The sequence below is a fragment of the Haliotis rufescens genome, unplaced genomic scaffold (assembly GCF_023055435.1).
Source record: "Haliotis rufescens isolate VD_foot unplaced genomic scaffold, xgHalRufe1.0.p SCAF_11, whole genome shotgun sequence".
Taxonomy (NCBI): domain Eukaryota; kingdom Metazoa; phylum Mollusca; class Gastropoda; order Lepetellida; family Haliotidae; genus Haliotis; species Haliotis rufescens.
In genome coordinates this window covers 41,184,932-41,209,036 of record NW_025963791.1, presented here as the reverse complement: position 1 = coordinate 41,209,036, position 24,105 = coordinate 41,184,932, and the positions used below count along the sequence as shown (strand labels likewise).

Sequence of the window (24,105 nt, the reverse complement as noted above, 5' to 3'; positions counted from 1 at the left end):
GTCTGGTCCAGATATAGCTGGAATATTGCTGAGTGCGCGGCGTTTAAACAACAAACAAATAAATCAACCTTTTCTTCTCAAATATTGTCTCAAATGTCGCTCCTAGGTGTCTCTACGTTGCGTTGGGTGAACCGGCGTGTATTCCAAGATTCAGTAGGTTAAACAAGGCAGGGTTCGTTCCCTGGTTCGCTTACCTCATAAGATGTACAGTGTCATTGAGGAAGTTTGCATAAAAATCAGACACATATTGACCTTGTGACTTGTTATTCGTTCTATTTTAAATATATTTTGAAATTGTGTGTTTCCTCCCATATGAATTGGACTTCGTTCAAATGTAGGCAGGGTTCCTTTCCGGAACATAAATCATATAAACGGTTCTGTTCAAAGAACTTTGCATATAAATCAGGCAACTGCAGAACTTGTGCCTTTCCTATACAGGATTTGGTTTGGTTTGGTTTGGTTTGTTATTTAACGCCGCACTCAGCAATATTCCAGCTATATGACGGCGGTCTGTAAATAATCGAGTCTGGACCAGACAATCCAGTGATTAATATCATGAGCATCGATCCACGCAATGGGGATCGATGACATGCATCAACCAAGTCAGCGAGCCTGACCACCCGATCCCGTTAGTCGCCTCTTACGACAAGCATAGTCGCCATTTACGGCTAGCATGGGTTGGAAGTAATATAGCTGAAGAAAAACGTTCGTTTTCCGCTTTTCCCTGCATGGGAGATATTTCAACTGAAGTCGGGGTTTGTGTCCAGTGACAGATTTTATATAAACCTATTAGTACTTCTTTAAGATATGTGAGCTCAGTTAGTGTATACCTTCACACTTTGAGAGCTGGGGAAAAGTGTAAACGCGAGAAAGGTTTTGTTTCAAGAGTATTGTTCTCAAACATGTATGTATTGGGTTTTGATGATTCCCCCAGTTTCAGACTCGACTTCAAACTAGTAGAGTGCCTATCATTGTTTTGGTAATGTTGGCCAATTCAAATCGCCTTCATCATTTCGCTACGATTTAGACACCCTCTTGTATAAGTGTGGAGCGTCATTAACCAGCTGGAGGTACAGAGTAGTGGAAAATAATGGGACATCGTGCTGTGTTCCAAACATTTTTGACATCATAAATATACGGGAGCCTAGTTGCGGCTAGATGTTGATGCTCTGCATCGCCATTTCCTTGTTGAGAGTTATGGTTAGGTTTCAACATGCATTTTCATCACCTTCTGCCTCCCTCTTTAAACACGTTAAGCATACTTTAGTCGTGAGACAATTAGGTCAGTAGACGATGTATTTCTTTATCATATGGTGCACAGCAGGCCAGATCAAGAGAAGAACATGTTACTCCCAGTGTAACTGTTACTTTTCCGACCGCCCCCACGCTCTAGTACAGATGGGGCGTCTGTCCGGAGAGCGGAAGGTCGGTGGTTCGACACGGGACACGTCATACCGAAAGACGTAAAAAGAGCTGGTAGGCTCGGAGTCGGTATACTGTGTCTGAGTTGGGTATTCATGTTAAACTGCGGTATGGTATCTCAGTGGACTAGCAATATAAAACCGGCATTAGTCCTGACTTGTACAATCAGCCACACACACGCACGCACGCACGCACGCACGCACACCCACACACAAAACCGGCATTAGTCCTGACTAGTACCAGCAGACAAGTAGGCACACACGCACGCACGCACGCACGCACGCACACACATACATGGACTCCATTTCACTTTACTTCACATCTTATCTTGCCTATGAAAACAGTAAGAACAATGTCAGATGAGCTTTCCCTATGACGGTAGTAACACGTGATAGTCACCTGACTTATTCAAAATGGCGCGCCACCGAACTTTTGTTTTGGGGCGTCAACTCTGTCCGTTGACGTTACTCATGTCCCGTGATCTTTATATGTTTGAAAGTAATATACATTGACATATTTCATCTTTGAAATTAGAAAAAGTCTGTATTTTCAGAAACTCCTGCTGGCTTTGCACAGTTTCATGGAAAACTAAACGCATGTAAACCGCAAATCGAAGAATATGTCACAATGACGTCTATGTGCACTGCTGAAAACTTGATTTGTATGGAGTGAACAACACTATTTGGTAAGTGTTTTCGGGTTAATATGTACACGAATTGTATATTGATTTGTTGATACAAAATATATTTGTTTTAATGAGCCTCATGTCACCATAACCGAATTAGTTGATAAATGAGTTTGTTGTATGATGATGGCATTATATCCGGAACCAAGCGTGTCGTCTTGTCGTCAGTCCGAGAATGACTGAGCTTCCCTTTCACGATCGAAGTTACGGGGGACGTGCTGTGCCTATGGATCACTGTCGATAACGTTGTTGACTTTGATTGAAGATTCAATACGCGCCTTGTGGAGATAAACATTGAACCATGAAGAAGGCCCTACAAACCCTACAATATGTTTTATGGTTTATTTTTTCTGATGAATAGGTGGGGCTATATTGACAGTGATCTGAATGATTGGGCTCCATGCCTACAACAGGCTGCTATTGAGCACCAGCTATTGTCTGCATTCACTTAACTTTCTATGGTGTTGAGAAACCCAATCTGATAGGCTCGTTGCAATATATGTGAATTATAAGGCAGTCGAACTGATAACTATATTTGTATGCCAGAGTAGGGGCTAGACCTACCGAACCATTCAATGGTATCTGTTTGAAAAACGAGCGTTCTTCACTGACGTTTACATAGGCCAGTCTGTGTTTATGACGGAATATGTATGTGCATAGAGACGGGTTCGAGTTCGTCATGCCTCGGTTTGACATAGGGAAGGTCGACGTCTTTTACCATCGCTTTTGTTATCATTTCTAGTACAATGACGAGTGCTGAGTTCTGAATATTGGATAGTGAAAACAAGGAACAAGATGGCAACTATTGAGCAGAAGAAGTTGACATTTGATGTGGAGATTCATGATGCCCAGTTCAATCATATGGGCAAATATTTCCTCAAGTTGAGAATTCAGAGTCTTCATACACATAACTTTAGCCAGATCCGTATCAAGAAGCCACCATATGATGACTATGCTTATGATAACGAAGGTTTAACAGATGTGGTCCAGCAGACGGCAGATGCAGAACTCTGTACATTCCATGACAGATTCTTCTCATTCAAACTTCCTAAAGGTGAGTGTTATGTTCTCTGAATAGTCATACAATACAGTTATAATATAGTGAAAGACCTCTGTTATATCCTTTTGACCAACAGAAGAAACATTTCCTATTCGCCAGCCTAAACATATACAGTGATATAGGAGCCATGGTGTTATAATACATCTTAGATTATATTTTTACAAAATATTTTGATACAATCTTTTTGGAAAGAATTGTTAATGTGTTGGGGTGTTTTGAGCATATTTATCACCCATGGTTTGATTTTTAAGACATCCTTTGTTAAAAGTGTAACTGAGACTAGGCAATTACATTTGTTTACTTTAAAATACAGAGAAGAAAAACAATGCACTTGTTGAATTATCTTAAAGTCTCATATATAATCAAGTTCATAGACAATCACATGCAGAACATATTTTTTTTAATATGTTTTTGAAAAAGGGTAATTTCTGTATAAGTTTACAATCTATGAAATAAATGCTGTTCATGAGTGTTGTGAGCACCTCTGAAACAAAGTATGGCCATGAGTGGTTATCATTCCTCTTTATGCTGGGAGCTATTGGCAATAAATATTGACTTAAAGCTGTGCTTGTATTTGACTGTGTGAGTTGGATATACTCTTGACATCCACCCAGTGATAGATCACAAAAGGCATTCAGTTGAACAGCTTGAGAGCCAGGTAAACATCATGAGTTATGGTGTTTGAGAGCTTCATTGTTAGTTACTGTGTGGTCAAAGGGAATTTGAATCGCTGACTACTGAAGTTAATAAAAACACTTATAACTCCATTCTCCTTGTCTGGATGTAGTTTAGATAAGACAACTACATTATATTTTGTATGTGTTATTCAATTGGAAAGATCTTTTCTGTCTTACATTGTATTAATGAAACTTCATTCATACCTCCATGGTTTTAATAGTTGTTAAAATTTTTACAAGAAAGAAATGGTTATTCAATGGTGTTGTAGTTGATACAGGTATCATAGTTGCAAGAAATGGTTATTCAATGGTGATGTAGTTGATACAGGTATCATAGTTGTGTTTTGAACCTGAAGTTTGCAGTGTTTTTAGAGATTGTTTTCAGCCTTGTAATGTTTTGATCATGTTTGTAATTGTTTTGTTGAATCCAATTTTCAAGAGTATACTTTCTTTTGTCCGTCAGTTCATATGGTATAATTCAAATATTAACATCAAGTTTTATTATCCTCACTTCCAATAACACAAAACCCCGCATTGTGTAAGCCACAAGCCAAATACCAGTACTAGTTTCCCATCTCAGGGTTATTTTTTCCTAAATATAATAAATTTGATAAAACATTATGATGGAACCAGTCCAAAATTAACCCTGCTCTTTTCTAGAAGAGAGTCATAAATGTTTCTTTAACTCAATAACATTTCAGAAGTTCATGTATGATTGTTAAGTTATGCTATTAATTTTTAATTCACTTCTCTTATTTTCATTTCTTTAGGTTTCTGTAAGAATGATAAGAACCATGATGTGTATCTGCTCATTGAGGCGTTCAGTCTACCCGAGAAAGACAATGACATGGGAAAGAAGGTTGGGGAGGGAAAGTTTGCCATCTACCCTCGAACTAATGCTCCTCGGATCAATCTCAATGTCAAAACTGGTCAGGATATGTACAATTATACAGATATTGTGTCACTCCTCCGAACCGTCAAAACAGACAATATACAGATGCATTGTGGAAGATTACGATGCACATTTGCACTGAAGGAGTCGGTGACGACACCAAAAAGAGAAGATAGACGACCGTCGCCGGAACCTACCCCCACACCCCGGCCTACCCCTCGCCCCCAACCTGTAGTCAGACCTTCTCCTCGACCAGTGAAAGTTGAAACACCGCCCCCACCCCCTCCACGTCGTGCCTCCCCTGTCAGTTCCTGGGGGGACAATCTATCTCTCAACATCACACTACCCGCGTCTCCTCCTCCCCCACCTCTCTCTGATGGAAGACAGGTGAGTTTCACTTAGTCACGGTTAACAGCAGGTAATAAATTACTATAACTGGCATTATTGATGACAAACAGCCTCTTATTGAGATACCTTCTACAATGATTATTACCAACACAATTTCCACATTGCCAATTTGTCTCCAATACTGACAACTTTTTTACAGGGTTATACATCAGAAAAACTCCTGAGTTTTAGTGCTGGAGGACTACCTTATGCAAAAACACATTTACATGGCATTCAGTATAGAATTCAGTTGTCAAAGAGTATCCACATCAACACTAGTTTCTGCTTGGGTATGAGTGTAGGGGATAGTGCTCATATTTTGATATTGAAGTATTTTGGCTGGTTATTAGGGGAGGGTGGTAATTATGTTGTACTATATCTACTGATTGACTGTCCAAGTGCGTTGCTTGTTTGAGTTTGAATTATTTTGTATTTAAACCCATTCCAAGATGTAACAAATCCAGTCACTGAAGAAGTGGAACATGTTAGCCTGGATGTCTCAACAAAGTAGACACAATTTCTGGATAACAACTTCTTTATTTACTGTCTTCACTGTCTTGCTTGACAGAGGTACAAGGATCTATACCGAAACGTCGCTTTTACAGTAATGAAGAAGTTTTTATCCATAAATTGTGTCTACTTTGTCATCCGTCAACTTCTAAGTAATACCTGTCAAACAATTGCTTGTATCCCAAACTGTTTTGCTATTGACCATTTTCTTTAACTGTTAGTACTGTAGTACTGTAACAGGTACATAGTTACATACACAGTGTACTTTGACTGTCCTTGAATAAGGTGATGACTAAATCTAAGAATGTAATGACAACATTACTGATTGTGTTTGGATACATTAACGTGAATGAGTAGATCATGGGTTTTCATGAGACTGAATTTATTTTCAGCAATCTATTTTTCAATGGTCTAAAGAATGTTGCAGTACTGGAATTGAATGTATATATTAGCTTCCATAGAAAATATTGCCAGATTTCACAGGGCACCCAAACTATAAAGCATATTTGGTGTGAAGTACAAATATTGACAACAGCTAATACTCCCCAGATGGCTGAATCCCCCCTGCCTAACCGAGACCAGAGTACGTTTAGCATGGGACCAGGGTGGCGCCACGTGTCTCAGACCGGCAAGGAGCAGATTGATGTAATCCTCCATGGGGCTTCCAGTGTCCCCCCAACAAACAAGGGCAACCGGCCGGTGCCTTATGTCTCAATGTGAGTATAGCTGTGTTGTGCCTTATGTCTCATTGTGAGTACAGCCATGATGTGCCTTATGTCTCAATGTGAGTACAGCCATGATGTGCCTTGTCTCAATGTGAGTATAGCTGTGTTGCATATTATGTCTCAATGTGAGTACAGCCATGGTGTGCCTTATGTCTCAATGTGAGTACAGCTGTGTTGTGTCTTATGTCTCAATGTGAGTACAGCCATGTTGTGCCTTATGTCTCAATGTGAGTACAGCTGTGTTGTGCCTTGTGTCTCAATGTGAGTACAGCCTTGTGCCTCAATGTGCTTTTATTGTAGACTTTCTGTGGCATAATAGGCAATGTTGGCCTCTAGAGTCCCATACCAGTTAGAGTAAGAAAACACACAACTTTATGGACAACAACTTCTGGTTTATTGCATAAAGCAACGTTTCAATGTAGATTCATACACCATTATCAAGCTGGAGTTATTCCAGTTTTTGAAGAAAATGAAAATAGCCAATATGGCTGCAGAATATTTGTGCTTAAATGCTTAAATAAATTGGCCGCTCCCTTAGAATACCATCTCTCATGTTTCCTTATAAATGTACTGATTTGTCTATTCTTGTGTGGATGTCCATGTGCATGTCCAGAAACACCTTGCAAGCCACAATGATGTACTTGTTTTCCAGTAAGACCAAATCTGAAGATGACCGTCATGTCCGAGGCCAGGGCAGAACCCATGCCACCATCCGTCCCACCAGTGCCCCAACATGGGAGGAACGTCTCTCTCTAGAGCTGGATGAGAACAAGGCTCCAGATGAAAGTAGGTCCATGAAGTGCAGGGTGAAGAGGCTGGGATGCCTCTTGAACTGATACCTTTTTCCCCCGTCAGGATTCTTGGTTAGAATAGGTGCCGTGTGAACTGTGCTTGCCCTTACAGGCCGACCCGTGAAGATCAGGGATAGAATAGGTCTTCAGAATCCATGCTTGCCGTAAAAGGCGACTATGCTTATCGTAAGAGGCGACTAACGGGATTGGGTGGTCAGGTTCGCCAACTTTGTTGATGCATGTCATCGATCTCAATTGCATGGATTGATGCTCATGACATTAATCACTTGATTGTCTGGTCCAGACTCGATTATTTACAGACCGCCGTCATATAGCTGGAATATTGCTGAGTGCGGCGTTAAACAACAAACAAACCAACTAACCAACCCTGAGAGGCCACAAATATGATTGGGTGTTCTCAATGATTTGGTTATATTTTAGTCATCATATCCTGACAACGTGGCATGCCGCCCATAACAACAGTCCCTGCTTTGTCTGTCCCAGACTTGATTATTTACAGCCTGCTGTGATATATGTAAACATACATAAATCTCTATGCCAGGGCTTACACAACTCCTGTTATGCTGATTTGACAAGAATGCACCATTTTCTCAAGTTACTGTCAGTAGACATCCTTAGACATTATTATTTATGCTATTCCACAGTACTAGTGTAAACCTTATTTCACTTGTCCTCAGAGATTGTAGCTAGTCCTGCTTGAACAAGACGAAAATGTTTACAATGTTTTATTCAATTTCAATTATCTGGAAAATTGAAGGAGTGAGAACTGGTTCAGAATTTTAGCCCTCAGATGCTACTGGTCAATGAAGACTACAATACTTGGTGTTTACTTTTCCTCAACACAGTTAGTTGACATGACCGAGGCTGACTGTTGTGGTTTGTTTTAGCCATGGTGTTGACGGTGGGCGACAGTGTCAGCAAGCAGACCCTGGTCAACTACAAGATCCCCGTGGGTCACCTGCAGCCCTTCCATCAGTACCACATGGAGATGGTGGTGGTGAGTGGCAGTAGCGAGCACCGTTTCCATGTCTCATCCCTCCACTGGGGGCACGGGTGGCCAAGTCGTCTAAGGCGCCGCGATTCGCTGTGTAGAGTTGCATCCCTTGGGCACGCCAGAAATCTATGATTGTGGGTTCAAATCCCGGTTTGCCCCGATTATGTTTCTAGGTTTGTCAGCACCATACCCGTGCTCGTGGGTTTCACCGAAGTGGTAAACGTCTGAGACCTGCATCACTTCGGGCTTTCCTCCCACACGCCTCGATATAACTGGAATACTGTTAAAAGCGGCGTTAAACCCAACTCACTCACTCACTCATCCCTCCACTCAGTGCACCTAACCATTGATTCCACTTCATTCCACTGTGGGAACTCCAGGGTAGAATTGCTCCCCTGTAACCTGTGCTTGTAGTAGTTGACAATAATGGATGACTGCATGTCATGTAACAGATCATTGTTCATAAACGTAGTCACTGGTTTGCCTGGGCCAGACTCCATTATCTACAGGCCACTGCCATGTATCTAGAATATTGATCACTGCAGTGTTAAAACAGCATTCAATCACTCATTGTTGTCAGTGCCATTGTCATCTATAATTGTAACGCGACACATTATGACTTCTGACACCGGGGCTCGATTTAGCTGTATAAGACAAGTACCAGTGCAACCTATTATTGAAAATTGAACCCGCTAAGTGCATGTTAAAATTTTTAAAAAAATTGTGTCTGCCTAACCCTTGCTTGTCATCAAACATCTTGAACACATTCAATACATCTGGGGTTTATTTACCATTCTATATCAATAACCTCTGTGTATGGGTAATTTGTAATGCTTTCGTGGGCTTGACATTAGATTATGTGCACATATTCCTGTTATACTTCACAGCAATACATCATTAATCTATGTGACACTGGCAGCAGAGTGGCCTATGGTTCAACTTTAATATATGTTTGGGATCAGGGTGCAATCTGGTTTTGTCTTGGGGTGCAAGTTAAATCAAGTTCCTTAAATCGAGCCCAGTGGACAGGCCATGGGGATGCACAGTCTGTCCCTGCCCTAGGAGACTAAGACATGAGCCTGAGTTTGAGAGAACCCTGTCCCACACCTGTCCCATACCTATCCCAGATGTACAGGACTGCAACGCTGTGTATGTGGGCCTAGCATGAGCCCACCTCAGTATCTCAATGTCTATAACCCTTGGAAAAAAATGTAGATACATTCATCATATCAGGTAATCAGCATGAGCTCAGATCTTCTACAGTTTTCTTGTACTCACACAATGCAATCTATGATTCCCTCTTCCAGCCATCTAAAGACAGCCCGAGTGGTGTGAGGATGTATGCGTCTGTGATGAGGAAACTGAGTAAACTGCCCAAGGAGATGTCGTCCCCCAACTACCACGGCCTGGAGGTGAGGGGAGGGAGGGCAGCAGCACACTCACAACATCCTGTCAGATAAAGCTTGAGGGAATAGGCCTGAAACAATCCCCTCACAGGGATCTACCTATACCTGCTGAGAGGCCAATATTGGGTCCAAAGTCTGTAGCAAAAGTCAGTAATATGATACAGGATATAGTCAATTCTGTAATCATAGATATCGCTTCTGCTTTTGATGAGATTTATTTCAATGATTGATTATTTAATGTATTCATTTTGGCTGTATACTGGATTCTACATGGTATGTGGTATATTTATTACAGGTGTATCTGCGATCAGTTCAGAGGTCACTGCAGAACCCCCCCGGTCCCCTGGTCGCGGTGGCCCGGATTGTGCCTGACTACTATAACTACAAGTGAGTCTCAGCTTCCATAGTTAAACAGGGAGGAACTAGACCCCTAGCATGATGTCAGTATTGTTTGCTGGGATAATCACATGGAAACATCTGCTCCTGAAATGTGGGTTAAAACAGCATGGTCTGTTGCTATTGGTCCAGCCCTTACACTGTACAAGAGCTACAGATGAACATGGTTAAATAAATGAACGGCTTCCCTAATGAATATAAGTATTTTTCCTTCCAAACAGAAATGCAGGCCTTTATTTCTCCAGGTAATGCAAAATGTTACTTTAATGACCCTATTTGTAACTTGTCTGTGACTATCATAACTTTACTAAATAAGAACACTGAACATTTTAGAATTTGGCATTGGTGAATGTTTCTCATAGATATTAGTTTTGATTGGTTTCCAGAGCTGACAACTTGATGTCCCACCCTCGGACGGCTGGCGTGACTATGACGAGCGTGACCTTTCCGTCTCCTCATCCGTCGTCCTTCAGCGTGGTCCCCAGGTCCAAGCATGGATACCCACAGGTCAGCTCAGGTCACTTGGCCATTTCTGTCACATAGTTACAGTGTCTGATTGTCTTTGCTTGTCACAGCAGACGGTCAGGTCAGGTGAGCTGCAGGTGTTCTTGGTTTTAAATTTTGTTTTTGTATCCGAGCTCTACTTGATTTGGATAATCAAATTCAACTTCAAGCTATGAATTACGCTGCACTGTGTGATGATGATATTGAAAGTTAAAGGCAAGTGCTCTCCCAACTCAAGTATCGGCTATAAATACATCAGAATGGTTCCAGTATGAACTGCTGGGAACCCATGTTTAATGATGGCTAATAATGAAACAAAGAAGAAATGGTTATTCGATGGTGATGGTATTTAGTACGGGCATCATGGTTGTGTTTTGGACCTTGAAGTCAACATAGCATCTTTGCAGGATGTTATTAATAAAATGCGAGTTACTGATTGTTAATTGTTATCTTAAATGTTCACAATGTCAAGATCAAGGGTCGTTTCACACATTCAACAATGTACGCAATATTTGATATTTTTGTAGGATTAACAGAAATAGCAGAAACAATATATGTGTAACGGCTAAGAATCACGAGATAGATAAACGCGGCAAACGTAACAACCAATGAAAACAGTTGTCACCACTGTCCCGGTACCCTAAGGCCATGGCCCCAAAGAGGTTGTGAAGCAGATTACGGAGCGTGTGATTATCATGCACTTTCACTTGGGCATTTAAAAACTTTCTAGTCACCAGCAGGATGATTCTTGACCTTGCTTCAGGTGAGCCTCCCGGGGCACCCGGAGAAACAACCGACGTGGAACCAGCCCTACTTGTTCTCTGCCGAGAAGGACAAAGCCACCATGTTTACACCATCTGCTGCTCTTGTCATAGAATACTACGTTGCTGACACAAGTGAGTTGTCATAGAATACTACGTTGCTGACACAAGTGAGTTGTCATAGAATACTACGTTGCTGACACAAGTGAGTTGTCATAGAATACTACGTTGCTGACACAAGTGAGTTGTCATAGAATACTACGTTGCTGACACAAGTGAGTTGTCATAGAATACTACGTTGCTGACACAAGTGAGTTGTCATAGAATACTACGTTGCTGACACAAGTGAGTTGTCATCTGTGTTTTCTTCTCCACTCACTGATTCTTTGTGTTGGTCACTGAGTTGAGCATTTTGATCTAATTACAACTTTTGATCTGATAGCAACTTTTGATCTGATTACAACTTTATCATTATGATGTTTATCAATCTAAAAATTAATTATTTTCATAATTACGTTAAAAAATGTCAATGGCAGTAATAATAAAGCCTAGACCTCGACCTCAAATCTGCATCTGATGGTTGGACATCTTTTAGATGTAATTTTTCTGTCATCCTTAATATGAATAGCTGACTGAAAGGTCAAAGTCATTGTTATTGAAATAGTTTTGTTATAATGTGCATGACCATGAAAATTCAAGGTTGAATGTGATGTATAGTTTTATATGTCCATATCCTCTATGATATTAAGGAAAATCCAAAATATTGAACGAAAAACCAACAATGGAAATTCAGCCCATTTATTTTACCCAAACTTTGTATAAATAACACAAACTACTGTTACATTACATTTCTCATGTGCAGGTTGCACAATGAACTGCAAACAATGTAATATAAGATGTACTCTTATTGTGAGAGTATCCAACGACACCTGTTTACTGTCCAAACTCACTTGTCTAACTGGGGGCACGGGTGGCCCAGTCGTCTTAGGCGCCGCGATTCGCTGTGCAGAGTTGCGTCCCTTGGGCACGCCAGAAATCTATGATTGTGGGTTCGAATCCCGGTTTGCCCCGATTATGTTTCTAGGTTTGTCAGCACCATACCCGTGCCCGTGGGTTTCACCGAAGTGGTAAACGTCTGTGACCTGCATCACTTTGGGCTTTCCTCCCACATTAAGCTGACACGCCGCGATATAACTGGAATACTGTTAAAAGTGGCGTGATACCAAACTCACTCACTCACTCACTTGTCTAACTCACTCTCAGAAACTCCCATGTCCCAATCATTAACAAGGTCGTCACGGAAAGCATGTGCTTTCTGCGAGGCAGGGTGTGTTTGGTACACTTGGCTCTGATCATGATCGGGATGTGAGTTTCTGTGAAGTAGGGAGTGTTTTTTACAAAACCCTCCCGATCACTCTATGAGTACTGAAGACCATATGATGATACTCTTATTTTTTCATATGATTTGCAGACTGTTTATGGTGTGTACAGAATGATGAATAGTGTGTTGAGTGATCTGTCTTCATGACAGTGTGTTGAGTGATGTGTCTTCACGACAGTGTGTTGAGTGATGTGTCTTCGCGACAGTGTGTTGAGTGATGTGTCTTGACGACAGTGTGTTGAGTGATGTGTCTCCACGACAGTGTGTTGAGTGATGTGTCTTGACGACAGTGTGTCTTGACGACAGTGTGCTGAGTGATGTGTCTTGACGACAGTGTGTTGAGTGATGTGTCTTGACGACAGTGTGCTGAGTGATGTGGCTTGACGACAGTGTGTTGAGTGATGTGTCTTGACGACAGTGTGTTGAGTGATGTGTCTTGACGACAGTGTGTTGAGTGATGTGTCTTGACGACAGTGTGTTGAGTGATGTGTCTTGACGACAGTGTTTTGAGTGATGTGTCTTCACGACAGTGTGTTGAGTGATGTGTCTTCACGACAGTGTGCTGAGTGATGTGTCTTGACGACAGTGTGCTGAGTGATGTGTCTTCACGACAGTGTGCTGAGTGATGTGTCTTGACGACAGTGTGTTGAGTGATGTGTCTTCACGACAGTGTGTTGAGTGAATTGTCTTGACGACAGTGTGTTGAGTGATGTGTCTTGACGACAGTGTGTTGAGTGATGTGTCTTGACGACAGTGTGTTGAGTGATGTGTCTTGACGACAGTGTGCTGAGTGATGTGTCTTTACGACAGTGTGTTGAGTGATGTGTCTTGACGACAGTGTGTTGAGTGATGTGTCTTGACGACAGTGTGTTGAGTGATGTGTCTTGACGACAGTGTGTTGAGTGATGTGTCTTCACGACAGTGTGTTGAGTGATGTGTCTTGACGACAGTGTGTTGAGTGATGTGTCTTGACGACAGTGTGTTGAGTGATGTGTCTTGACGACAGTGTGTTGAGTGATGTGTCTTCAAGACAGTGTGTCTTGACGACAGTGTGTTGAGTGATGTGTCTTGACGACAGTGTGTTGAGTGATGTGTCTTGACGACAGTGTGTTGAGTGATGTGTCTTGACGACAGTGTGTTGAGTGATGTGTCTTCACAACAGTGTGTTGAGTGATGTGTCTTGACGACAGTGTGTTGAGTGATGTGTCTTGACGACAGTGTGTTGAGTGATGTGTCTTCACGACAGTGTGTTGAGTGATGTGTCTTCACGACAGTGTGTTGAGTGATGTGTCCTTGCGACAGTGTGTTGAGTGATGTGTCTTCACGACAGTGTGTTGAGTGATGTGTCTTCACGACAGTGTGCTGAGTGATGTGTCTTGACGACAGTGTGCTGAGTGATGTGTCTTCACGACAGTGTGTTGAGTGATGTGTCTTGACGACAGTGTGTTGAGTGATGTGTCTTCACGACAGTGTGTTGAGTGATGTGTCTTGACGACAGTGTGTTGAGTGATGTGTCTTGACGACAGTGTGTTGAGTGATGTGTCTTGACGACAGTGTGTTGAGTGATGTGTCTTGACGACAGTGTGCTGAGTGATGTGTCTTTACGACAGTGTGTTGAGTGATGTGTCTTGACGACAGTGTGTTGAGTGATGTGTCTTGACGACAGTGTGTTCAGTGATGTGTCTTGACGACAGTGTGTTGAGTGATGTGTCTTGACGACAGTGTGTTGAGTGATGTGTCTTGACGACAGTGTGTTGAGTGATGTGTCTTGACGACAGTGTGTTGAGTGATGTGTCTTCACGACAGTGTGTTGAGTGATGTGTCTTCACGACAGTGTGTCTTGACGACAGTGTGTTGAGTGATGTGTCTTGACGACAGTGTGTTGAGTGATGTGTCTTGACGACAGTGTGTTGAGTGATGTGTCTTGACGACAGTGTGTTGAGTGATGTGTCTTGACGACAGTGTGCTGAGTGATGTGTCTTGACGACAGTGTGTTGAGTGATGTGTCTTGACGACAGTGTGCTGAGTGATGTGGCTTGACGACAGTGTGTTGAGTGATGTGTCTTGACGACAGTGTGTTGAGTGATGTGTCTTGACGACAGTGTGTTGAGTGATGTGTCTTGACGACAGTGTGTTGAGTGATGTGTCTTGACGACAGTGTGTTGAGTGATGTGTCTTGACGACAGTGTGTTGAGTGATGTGTCTTGACGACAGTGTGTTCAGTGATGTGTCTTGACGACAGTGTGTTGAGTGATGTGTCTTCACGACAGTGTGTTGAGTGATGAGTCTTCACGACAGTGTGTTTGTATTCCAGCTATGAATGATGACTACTGGAAGATTCAGTCACCAATCGGCTTTTCCTCTCTGCTGCTGGACCAGCAGATGTACACACACCTCACTGCAGACCGGGCCAAGAACGGGCTTCGCATAGAAGGACTCCCAATACAGGTGCTCATGTTACCCTGCAACCATGGCAGCACTAAATAATTAATACATACAGGCAAACTAGCAACAATAGTAACTTGTTCTTGTCCTTTAAATAATAATTCAGTTTAGGACCAACTTGTATTTAAACCAAGAAAAAAAGAACCCTCAGATGGAACACATCTACAGGGAAAAACAATCTCCAATTTTCACATCTGATTGCCTGAGACTTAACTGGCAAAGAAATTATATATTTTTTCCGTTTATTTCCAGGGCACTGACATGTTAACAGAAGATGGAAGAGCGCCAACTGTCGGCCTTATCCTGAAGCTGATTACAACTGATGTAAGTGCATAGCTGATGGGAGGCAAGCAGGAGTAGGTGTCCCACTCCTTGGGCAGTAACCAGTGGATTAACATGTCTTGTGGTGATCAGAACCAGGCATTAAAATTATTTGCATCACATTAAAGTATTTAATTTCTTTTCTTTAGATATAGTTGGCATGTATTGGAAAACTTATCTGCCAAAACAGTGTCAGTTGAGAACAACAGTAATCCTTTGTAAGTGTATTCTTCACCATGGTGATGATATAATAAAGAGGTTGTGTCATGACCAGTACTGAAGGCCATAAACAGTACGTCCCGTGAAGATCTGGGTTAGAATTGGTCTTCAGCAACCCATGCTTGCTGTAAAAGGTGACTATACTTGTGGTAAGAGGCGACTAATTGGATCAATGGTCAGACTCCCTGACTTGGTTGATGCATGTCATTGTATCCCAATTGCGTAGACCGATGATCATGACGTCAATCACTGGATTGTCTGGTCCAGATTTGATTATTTACAGACCGCCGTCATATAGCTTGAATATTGCTGAGTGCGGCGTTAAACAACAAACAAACATGAACAGTACTGAGAGCCATGTGACTCTTATCTGCCAAAATAGTGTCAGATGACAGCAACAGTAATGCCTTGGAAATATATTCTCCACCTTGGTGATGATATGATGACAATATGTCCCTGCAGCATCCTGACTCCATGGGGTCATACAGCAACATCAACACTCTGCCGGAGATTGACCTGCATCCCACGGAGACCATGACCTACTACCGACACTCCCCCGATGAGCTGAAGCTGGACCTCCCAGAATCCCCTGACAACATGGATGACGAGGAGGAGGAGGAGGAAAGGGGGCCTAATGGCGAGTGGGTGCTGCGGCGGAGGCCTCTCAAGTCTATACTGGTAAGTCCCAGATACAGATACCATGTGACAAGGCCCATTACAGCAGGTAGCATGGCACTTGAAGTACTGAAACCTTCTGATGACCAATACTGAGGGCCATGTGATGACCAGTACTGAGGGCCATGTGTTGACCAGTACTGAGGGCCATGTGTTGACCAGTACTGAGGGTCATGTGTTTACCAGTACTGAAGGCCAAGTGATGACCAGTACTGAAGGCCATGTGTTGACCAGTACTGAGGGTCATGTGATGACCAGTACTGAGGGTCATGTGATGACCAGTACTGAGGGTCATGTGATGACCAGTACTGGAGGCCATGTGTTGACCAGTACTTAGGGTCAGGTGATGACCAGTACTGAAAGCCATGTGATGACCAGTACTGAAGGCCATGTGTTGACCAGTAGTCAGGGTCAGGTGATGACCAGCACTGAAGGCCATGTGTTGACAAGTACTGATGGCCATGTGTTGACCAGTACTGAAGGCCATGTGATGACCAGGACTGAGGGTAATGTGATGACCAGTACTGAAGGTCATGAGTTGACCAGTACTGAAGGCCATGTGATGACCAGTACTGAGGGTTATCTTATGACCAGTACTGAAGGCCAAGTGATGACCAGGACTGAGGACATGTGATGACCAGTACTGAAGGCCATGTGATGACCAGTTCTGAAGGCCATGTGATGACCAGTACTGAGGGTCATGTGATGACCAGTGCTGAAGGCCATGTGATGACCTGTACTGAGGGTCATGTGATGACCAGTACTGAAGGCCATGTGATGACCAGTACTGAAGGCCATGTGATGACCAGTACTGAAGACCATGTGATGACCAGTACTGAGGGTCATGTGATGACCAGTGCTGAAGGCCATGTGATGACCAGTACTGAGGGTCATGTGATGACCAGTACTGAGGGTCATGTGATGACCAGTGTTATGGGTCATATGACAAGGAACTTAAGCTGGTCAGTTCATGACTGACTTTGGGGCACGAGTGGCCCAGTCGTCCAAGGCACCGCGATTTGCTGCATAGTTGCGTCCCTTGGGCACGCCAGAAAACCTATGATTGTGGGTTCAAATCCCGGTTCGCTCTGATTATGTTTCTAGGTTTGTCAGCACCATACCTGTGCTCATGGGTTTCACCGAAGTGGTAAACATCTGAGACCTGCATCACTTCGGGCTTTCCTCCCACATTAAGCTGACACGCCGTGATATAACTGGAATAATGTTAAAAGCGGTGTTAAACCCAGCTCACTCACTCATGACTGATTTTGGTGTTTCGCTTGCTTTTTTTAAAAGGTACAAAAACAATATTGTGAAACATAAATATTCAATAATTGTTTTCAATTTTCTAGTTTCTTGCTCAAATGTATTACTAATGTTATAACTGGACGACCTGCATGTATACCGAAATACTTTGAAAAAGCATACCGTATTCGACGTAATAAGCGCCCAGGGCGCTCTCAAAATTAGAAATAGGGAGCTCTTATGAGAATATTATTTTGGTGAAAAAATCAGAGTTAAAGGATAAATTTCGTGGTTTATGCTGACAGCCTGAAATGTTTATACACGACAGATATATTTTTCAAGAATTTAATTGCCCATGATTAAGGGTGCATATAACACACGAGTGCGTATTATATGCGAATAAATATGTTTTGTGTACATTGATCAATCGGAAGGGGTGCTAATTGGGATTGTTTACTAGCCAATATGTTAGCAAATATCGCCGTGGGCGCTTATTAGAGTGGGGCGCTTATTACGTCAAATACGGTATTCAATTTTTTTAAATATTTGACAAAATAGCCACAAGAATAAAATTAAGTTGTTCTGTGTATTAAGGCATGAGACAATCATACACAACAAGGTCATTTTGTCAAACAGTCATTTTTTTTTGTCATGCAAGTAAATATTTACTAAATATTTATAAAATTGTTTTCTAATCTTTCGAGTTGAAGTTGATATACAGTCTCTACATATATATTACAATTTGTTTTATCAAGCAACATGTTCTTCAACATGTCTGAAAGCCCCAGTGCACACTGGGAGTTTGGTTCATTGTCTACGTAAATATGGATGTCGGCTTCTCGTCTTGAGTTCTGTTTAATGTAGCAATTTCATTGTTGACATCGATAATGTGTCTGTAGAAGGTGAAAAAGGAAGGTGGTAAAACAATCAAAACACTTGTAAGTATAATTCTGTATCTCTGACACAAGATTAATCCCATTACATGGTGATATTTCTGTCAAGACTTATCACACTGGATGGTAGTGGTCTGTCTGTCAGTCACTTGTCACACTGGATGGTGGTGGTATGTCTGTCAATCACTTGTCATGGTGTGGTGGTATGTCTGTCAGTCACTTGTCACAGAGGGTGGTGGTATGTCTGTCAATCACTTGTCACGGTGTGGTGGTATGTCTGTCAGTCACTTGTCACACTGGATGGTGGTGGTATGTCTGTCAATCACTTGTCACACTGGATGGTGGTGGTATGTCTGTCAGTCACTTGTCACGGTGTGGTGGTATGTCTGTCCGTCATTTGTCACGGTGTGGTGGTATGTCTGTCAGTCACTTGTCACAGAGGGTGGTGGTATGTCTGTCAATCACTTGTCACACTGGATGGTGGTGGTATGTCTGTCAATCTTTTGTCACACTGGATGGTGGTGGTATGTCTGTCAGTCACTTGTCACGGTGTGGTGGTATGTCTGTCCGTCATTTGTCACGATGTGGTGGTATGTCTGTCAGTCACTTGTCACACTGGATGGTGGTGGTATGTCTGTCAATCACTTGTCACAGAGGGTGGTGGTATGTCTGTCAATCACTTGTCACGGTGTGGTGGTATGTCTGTCAGTCACTTGTCACACTGGATGGTGGTGGTATGTCTGTCAGTCACTTGTCACACTGGATGGTGGTGGTATGTCTGTCAGTCACTTGTCACGGTGTGGTGGTATGTCTGTCAATCACTTGTCACAGAGGGTGGTGGTATGTCTGTCAGTCACTTGTCACAGAGGGTGGTTGTATGTCTGTCAGTCACTTGTCACAGAGGGTGGTGGTATGTCTGTCAGTCACTTGTCATACTGGATGGTGGTGGTATGTCTGTCAGTCACTTGTCATGGTGTAGTGGTTATCTGTCAGTCACTTGTCACGGTGTGGTGGTTATCTGTCAGTCACTTGTCACACTGGATGGTGGTGGTATGTCTGTGAATCACTTGACGCAGAGGGTGGTGGTATGTCTGTCGATTACTTGTCAAAGAGGGGGGCGGTATGTCTGTGAATCACTTGTCACAGAAAGTGGTGGTATGTCTGTCAATCACGTGTCACACTGGATGGTGGTGGTCTGTCTGTCAATCACTTGTCGCTGTGTGGTGGTATGTCTGTCAATCACTTGTCACGGTGTGGTGGTATGTCTGTCAATCACTTGTCACAGAGGCTGGTGGTATGTCTGTCAATCATTGTCGCTGTGTGGTGGTATGTCTGTCAATCACTTGTCACGGTGTGGTGGTCTGTCTGTCAATCACTTGTCACGGTGTGGTGGTATGTCTGTCAATCACTTGTCACGGTGTGGTGGTATGTCTGTCAATCACTTGTCACAGAAGGTGGTGGTGGTATGTCTGTCAATCACTTGTCACGGTGTGGTGGTATGTCTGTCAATCACTTGTCACGGTGTGGTGGTATGTCTGTCAATCACTTGTCACAGAGGGTGGTGGTATGTCTGTCAATCACTTGTCACAGAGGGTGGTAGTATGTCTGTCAATCACTTGTCGCTGTGTGGTGGTATGTCTGTCAATCACTTGTCACGGTGTGGTGGTCTGTCTGTCAATCACTTGTCATGGTGTGGTGGTATGTCTGTCAATCACTTGTCACGGTGTGGTGGTATGTCTGTCAATCACTTGTCACAGAGGGTGGTGGTATGTCTGTCAATCACTTGTCACAGAGGGTGGTGGTATGTCTGTCAATCACTTGTCACAGAGGGTTGTAGTATGTCTGTCAATCACTTGTCACAGTGTAGTGGTCTGTCTGTCAATCACTTGTCAAGGAAAGGTGGTGGTGGTATGTCTGTCAATCACTTGTCACGGTGTGGTGGTATGTCTGTCAATCACTTGTCACGGTGTGGTGGTATGTCTGTCAATCACTTGTCACAGAGGGTGGTGGTATGTCTGTCAATCACTTGTCACAGTGTGGTGGTATGTCTGTCAATCATTTGTCACAGAGTGGTGCTATGTCTGTCAATCACTTGTCACTCTCACAACTCGGTGTCTATCCCATAACTCACCACACAACTTTGTCTATCGCATAACTCACCACACAACTTTGTCTATCACATAACTCACCACACAACGTTGTCTATCACATAACTCACCACACAACTTTGTCTATCACATAACTCACCACACAACGTTGTCTATCACATAACTCACTACACAACTTTGTCTATCACATAACTCACCACACAACTTTGTCTATCACATAACTCACCACACAACGTTGTCTATCACATAACTCACCACACAACTTTGTTATTATAACTCATTACACAACGTTGTCTATCACATAACTCAAAAGACAACTTTGTCTATCACATAACTCACCACACAACTTTGTTTATCACATAACTCACTACACAACTTTGTGTCTATCACATAACTCACCACTAAACTTTGTGTCTATCACATAACTCACCACACAACTTTGTGTCTATCACATAACTCACCACACAATGTTGTCTATCACATACCTCACCACACAACTTTGTGTCTATCACATAACTCACCACACAACTTTGTCTATCACATAACTCACCACACAACATTGTCTATCACATAACTTACCACACAACTTTGTCTATCACATAACTCACCACACAACTTTTTCTATCACATATCTCACCATACAACTTTGTCCTTCACATAACTCACCACACAACTTTGTCTATCACATAACTCACCATACAACTTTGCCTATCACATAACCTACCACACAACCTTGTATGCCTGTCACTGCAATACACTGCACTGAACCTCTATCCACCACAGTGCCTTCAGACACTGCAAGATATTTATTGATAATCACAGACCCTGGTAGTACCTGTTCAAACTGAACATTTTAGTATCCTGCAGTGATCCCAGGATATGAGAAAGGTCTAGATGATTAACAACCTAAAACACAATCCGTGCAGGCTTTGTACTCGGCTGTTCATGTGAATAGCTAACTCACTGCACACAGCTGCCAGTACAGGGAAAAAACAATCACCGCTGAAACAGAAATGTTCTTTACCAGCTGGCTTTCTCGTGAGATGTGTTGACTACACTTCTTGTGTATAGAGAATATAGGTGTGTTCGAGACAGTAACAATCAGGCTACCCGTATGACCTTGATGTGTCAGGTGTATCTGTACAAGGAGTTGATTAACTTGAAAAGTGTGTTTTACTGATTTTATTGACTACCCTCTGCATGTCTGGTTACTTTCACGTGATATTGTCTGCTTGAATTTTATAGTTGTATTTGTAATGTTTTCGAAAGGGTTTTAAATACGGCAGGGTAAGCATCAAACCACAGACTTTGTCAGTTAATAATAACCACAGTTTATGTATGCAAGACCTTTCCAACTTCACAGTGATATTAGTCTTCAGCAACCCATGCTTGCCGTAAAAGGCGACTTTGCTTGTCGTAAGAAGCGACTAACGGGATCGGGTGGTCAGACTCACTGGCTTGGTTGATGCATGTCATCGTATCCCAATTGTGTATAGATCGATGCTCATGATGTTAATCACTGGATTGTCTGGTCCAGCCTTGATTATTTACAGACCGCAGTCATATAGCTGGAATATTACGGAGTTCGGCATTAAACAACAAACAAACAAACAAACACAGTGATATTGCAAACCTTTTATCAACTTCTTTATTATTTTATGGCGGTGTTGGGGGGCACGGGTAGCCCAATCGTCTAAGGAGCCGCGATTCGCTGTGCAGAGTTGCATCCCTTGGGCACGCCAAAAACCTATGATTGTGGGTTCGAATCCCCTGGTTAACCCGATTATGTTTCTAGGTTTGTCAGCACCATACCCCTGCTTGTGGGTTTCACCGAAGTGGTAAAGGTCTGAGACCACTTTGGGTTTTCCTCCCTCATTAAGCTGACACGCCGCAACATAACTGGAATACAGTTAAAAACGGCGTTAAACCCAACTCACTCACTCACTATAACGGTATTGTTCATCATATAATATATATAATGATAATATAATTTATTTAATAAACATGTTTATTCCAGGATCAAAACATTGATATTAGCGCAGCAATTAGTGATACTGCAAAAAATTTATCATTCACTTGTTGTCTAATAACACATAAATCTGTTATGTTGCACAGATTCCTGTACTGTTTATTATATACTAGGAGGAAAAACATCACATTAAAATATAATAATTGCCATGGATTTTTCAGAATCATGCATGATAATCACATGTACAAACACATTGTCCTGATGACCCTGAATCTAAAGGTGCATCCCTGTCATTGTATGCTAAAAATCCCATGAGTAAGAAATTCATCACACATTCACAAGACATGTGGGACCGAGGCAATTCAAACATAGAGTAAATCATTGAAGTGTTTAAACTGTGAAAAACAACTTTGTTGATGGTCAAACCTTTCAGAAAATAAGCGGTTGCATGTAACTGGAATGCTTGAGACCAGAATGGCACAAGACATTGTTGCTGGGTCTTTTGGTGTTCCTTGTAACACCATACAGTCACTTTGGGGTCTGTAGCTACAGACTGGCAACCCCAGGGACTGACCAAACACAAGTAACGTCACGTTGACAAGATAGTCATATCCGTCTGGATCACCTGCAAAATGGGTTTGAAACTGCAGCTTTGACAGACATCTGAGGTTGAGGTTCCAGGACTGGAGGTTCGTCCTCCTCACAGATGAGTCCAGGTTTCATCTTGACAGCAGTGATAGCCGTTGGCGTGTTTGTGAATATTGGTTGAACCTTATGCTTACGTCTGTGTTGTTCAACGTTCTGCATTCGGTGGTGGGAGTGTAATAGTGTGGGGAGGCATCACTGTACATTACAGGACCCCTCTTGTGGTCATCGATGGCATTTTGACACATGTATGATACCGTGATGGAAGTTATCTGTCCTCATCTTCCTTCAGACGTATGGACGTCACATCACCTACAGCAGGCAAATGCGCACGCTCATACTGCATGTGTGGTCGCAGACTTCATGGCCACATAACATCCCCTCACTCCCTTGGCCACACTCCCATGCATTGGTGACTTAGCATAACACCCACTGCCACAGGCTAATCTGCATATCATGTGACCAGACTTTTCTCTTGATTGGCCTTATTCTAGCCTTTTAGGGCGTTTTACATGTAATTTTATAGATATGCTACTACCACTGCGACATTGAGGTGCATGAGAGCATATCTTTATACACCAAAGTGGACGTATGGCTGGCTCTCCATAGGGCTTCGATGACAGCATGTGTAGCCACACAACCAATGTAAACAAAGGATAACTACGCAAATGGAAATAGTTTTTCACATTTTAGGATATTTTCTCAATAAAAGTTAACCATTCTATAACATCATTTATCTAGTGTAGACTTGTCAAAAATAAAACAGATGAAAAACAGATGCAATATCTTTAATGGACTGTGTAAGATGTGACGAATTGTCACATGGTGCTGGCGTGTGGCAGAGGTACTATACTGGCCAGGTGGAACTCTGGGTAGGAGAGTGTCCCTTGGCCTGCTGTTTGGACAGATTTACCGCCGATTGAATATTGTTTGATGAAATGAAGCGGTGTTAACACCGACCTCAAAACCAACA

The 24,105-nt window shown here is 42.5% G+C and overlaps 1 protein-coding gene across 1 annotated transcript in view; it reads left to right on the top strand.

Annotated features, from left to right (window-relative positions):
- Positions 1-1,839: 1,839 nt before the first annotated feature.
- Positions 1,840-24,105, top strand: part of LOC124142298 (coiled-coil domain-containing protein 33-like) — a 37,450-nt gene continuing 15,184 nt past the window's right edge. The window contains exons 1-14 of the mRNA XM_048392737.1: positions 1,840-2,107; positions 2,850-3,161; positions 4,615-5,123; positions 6,183-6,349; positions 7,011-7,144; positions 8,058-8,167; positions 9,472-9,576; positions 9,866-9,957; positions 10,353-10,473; positions 11,234-11,366; positions 14,927-15,060; positions 15,310-15,381; positions 16,060-16,275; positions 18,417-18,455. Coding sequence (XP_048248694.1) covers positions 2,903-3,161; positions 4,615-5,123; positions 6,183-6,349; positions 7,011-7,144; positions 8,058-8,167; positions 9,472-9,576; positions 9,866-9,957; positions 10,353-10,473; positions 11,234-11,366; positions 14,927-15,060; positions 15,310-15,381; positions 16,060-16,275; positions 18,417-18,455 — 2,091 coding nt within the window. The 5' untranslated portion in view covers positions 1,840-2,107; positions 2,850-2,902. The remainder of the gene's footprint in view (positions 2,108-2,849; positions 3,162-4,614; positions 5,124-6,182; positions 6,350-7,010; positions 7,145-8,057; positions 8,168-9,471; positions 9,577-9,865; positions 9,958-10,352; positions 10,474-11,233; positions 11,367-14,926; positions 15,061-15,309; positions 15,382-16,059; positions 16,276-18,416; positions 18,456-24,105) is intronic.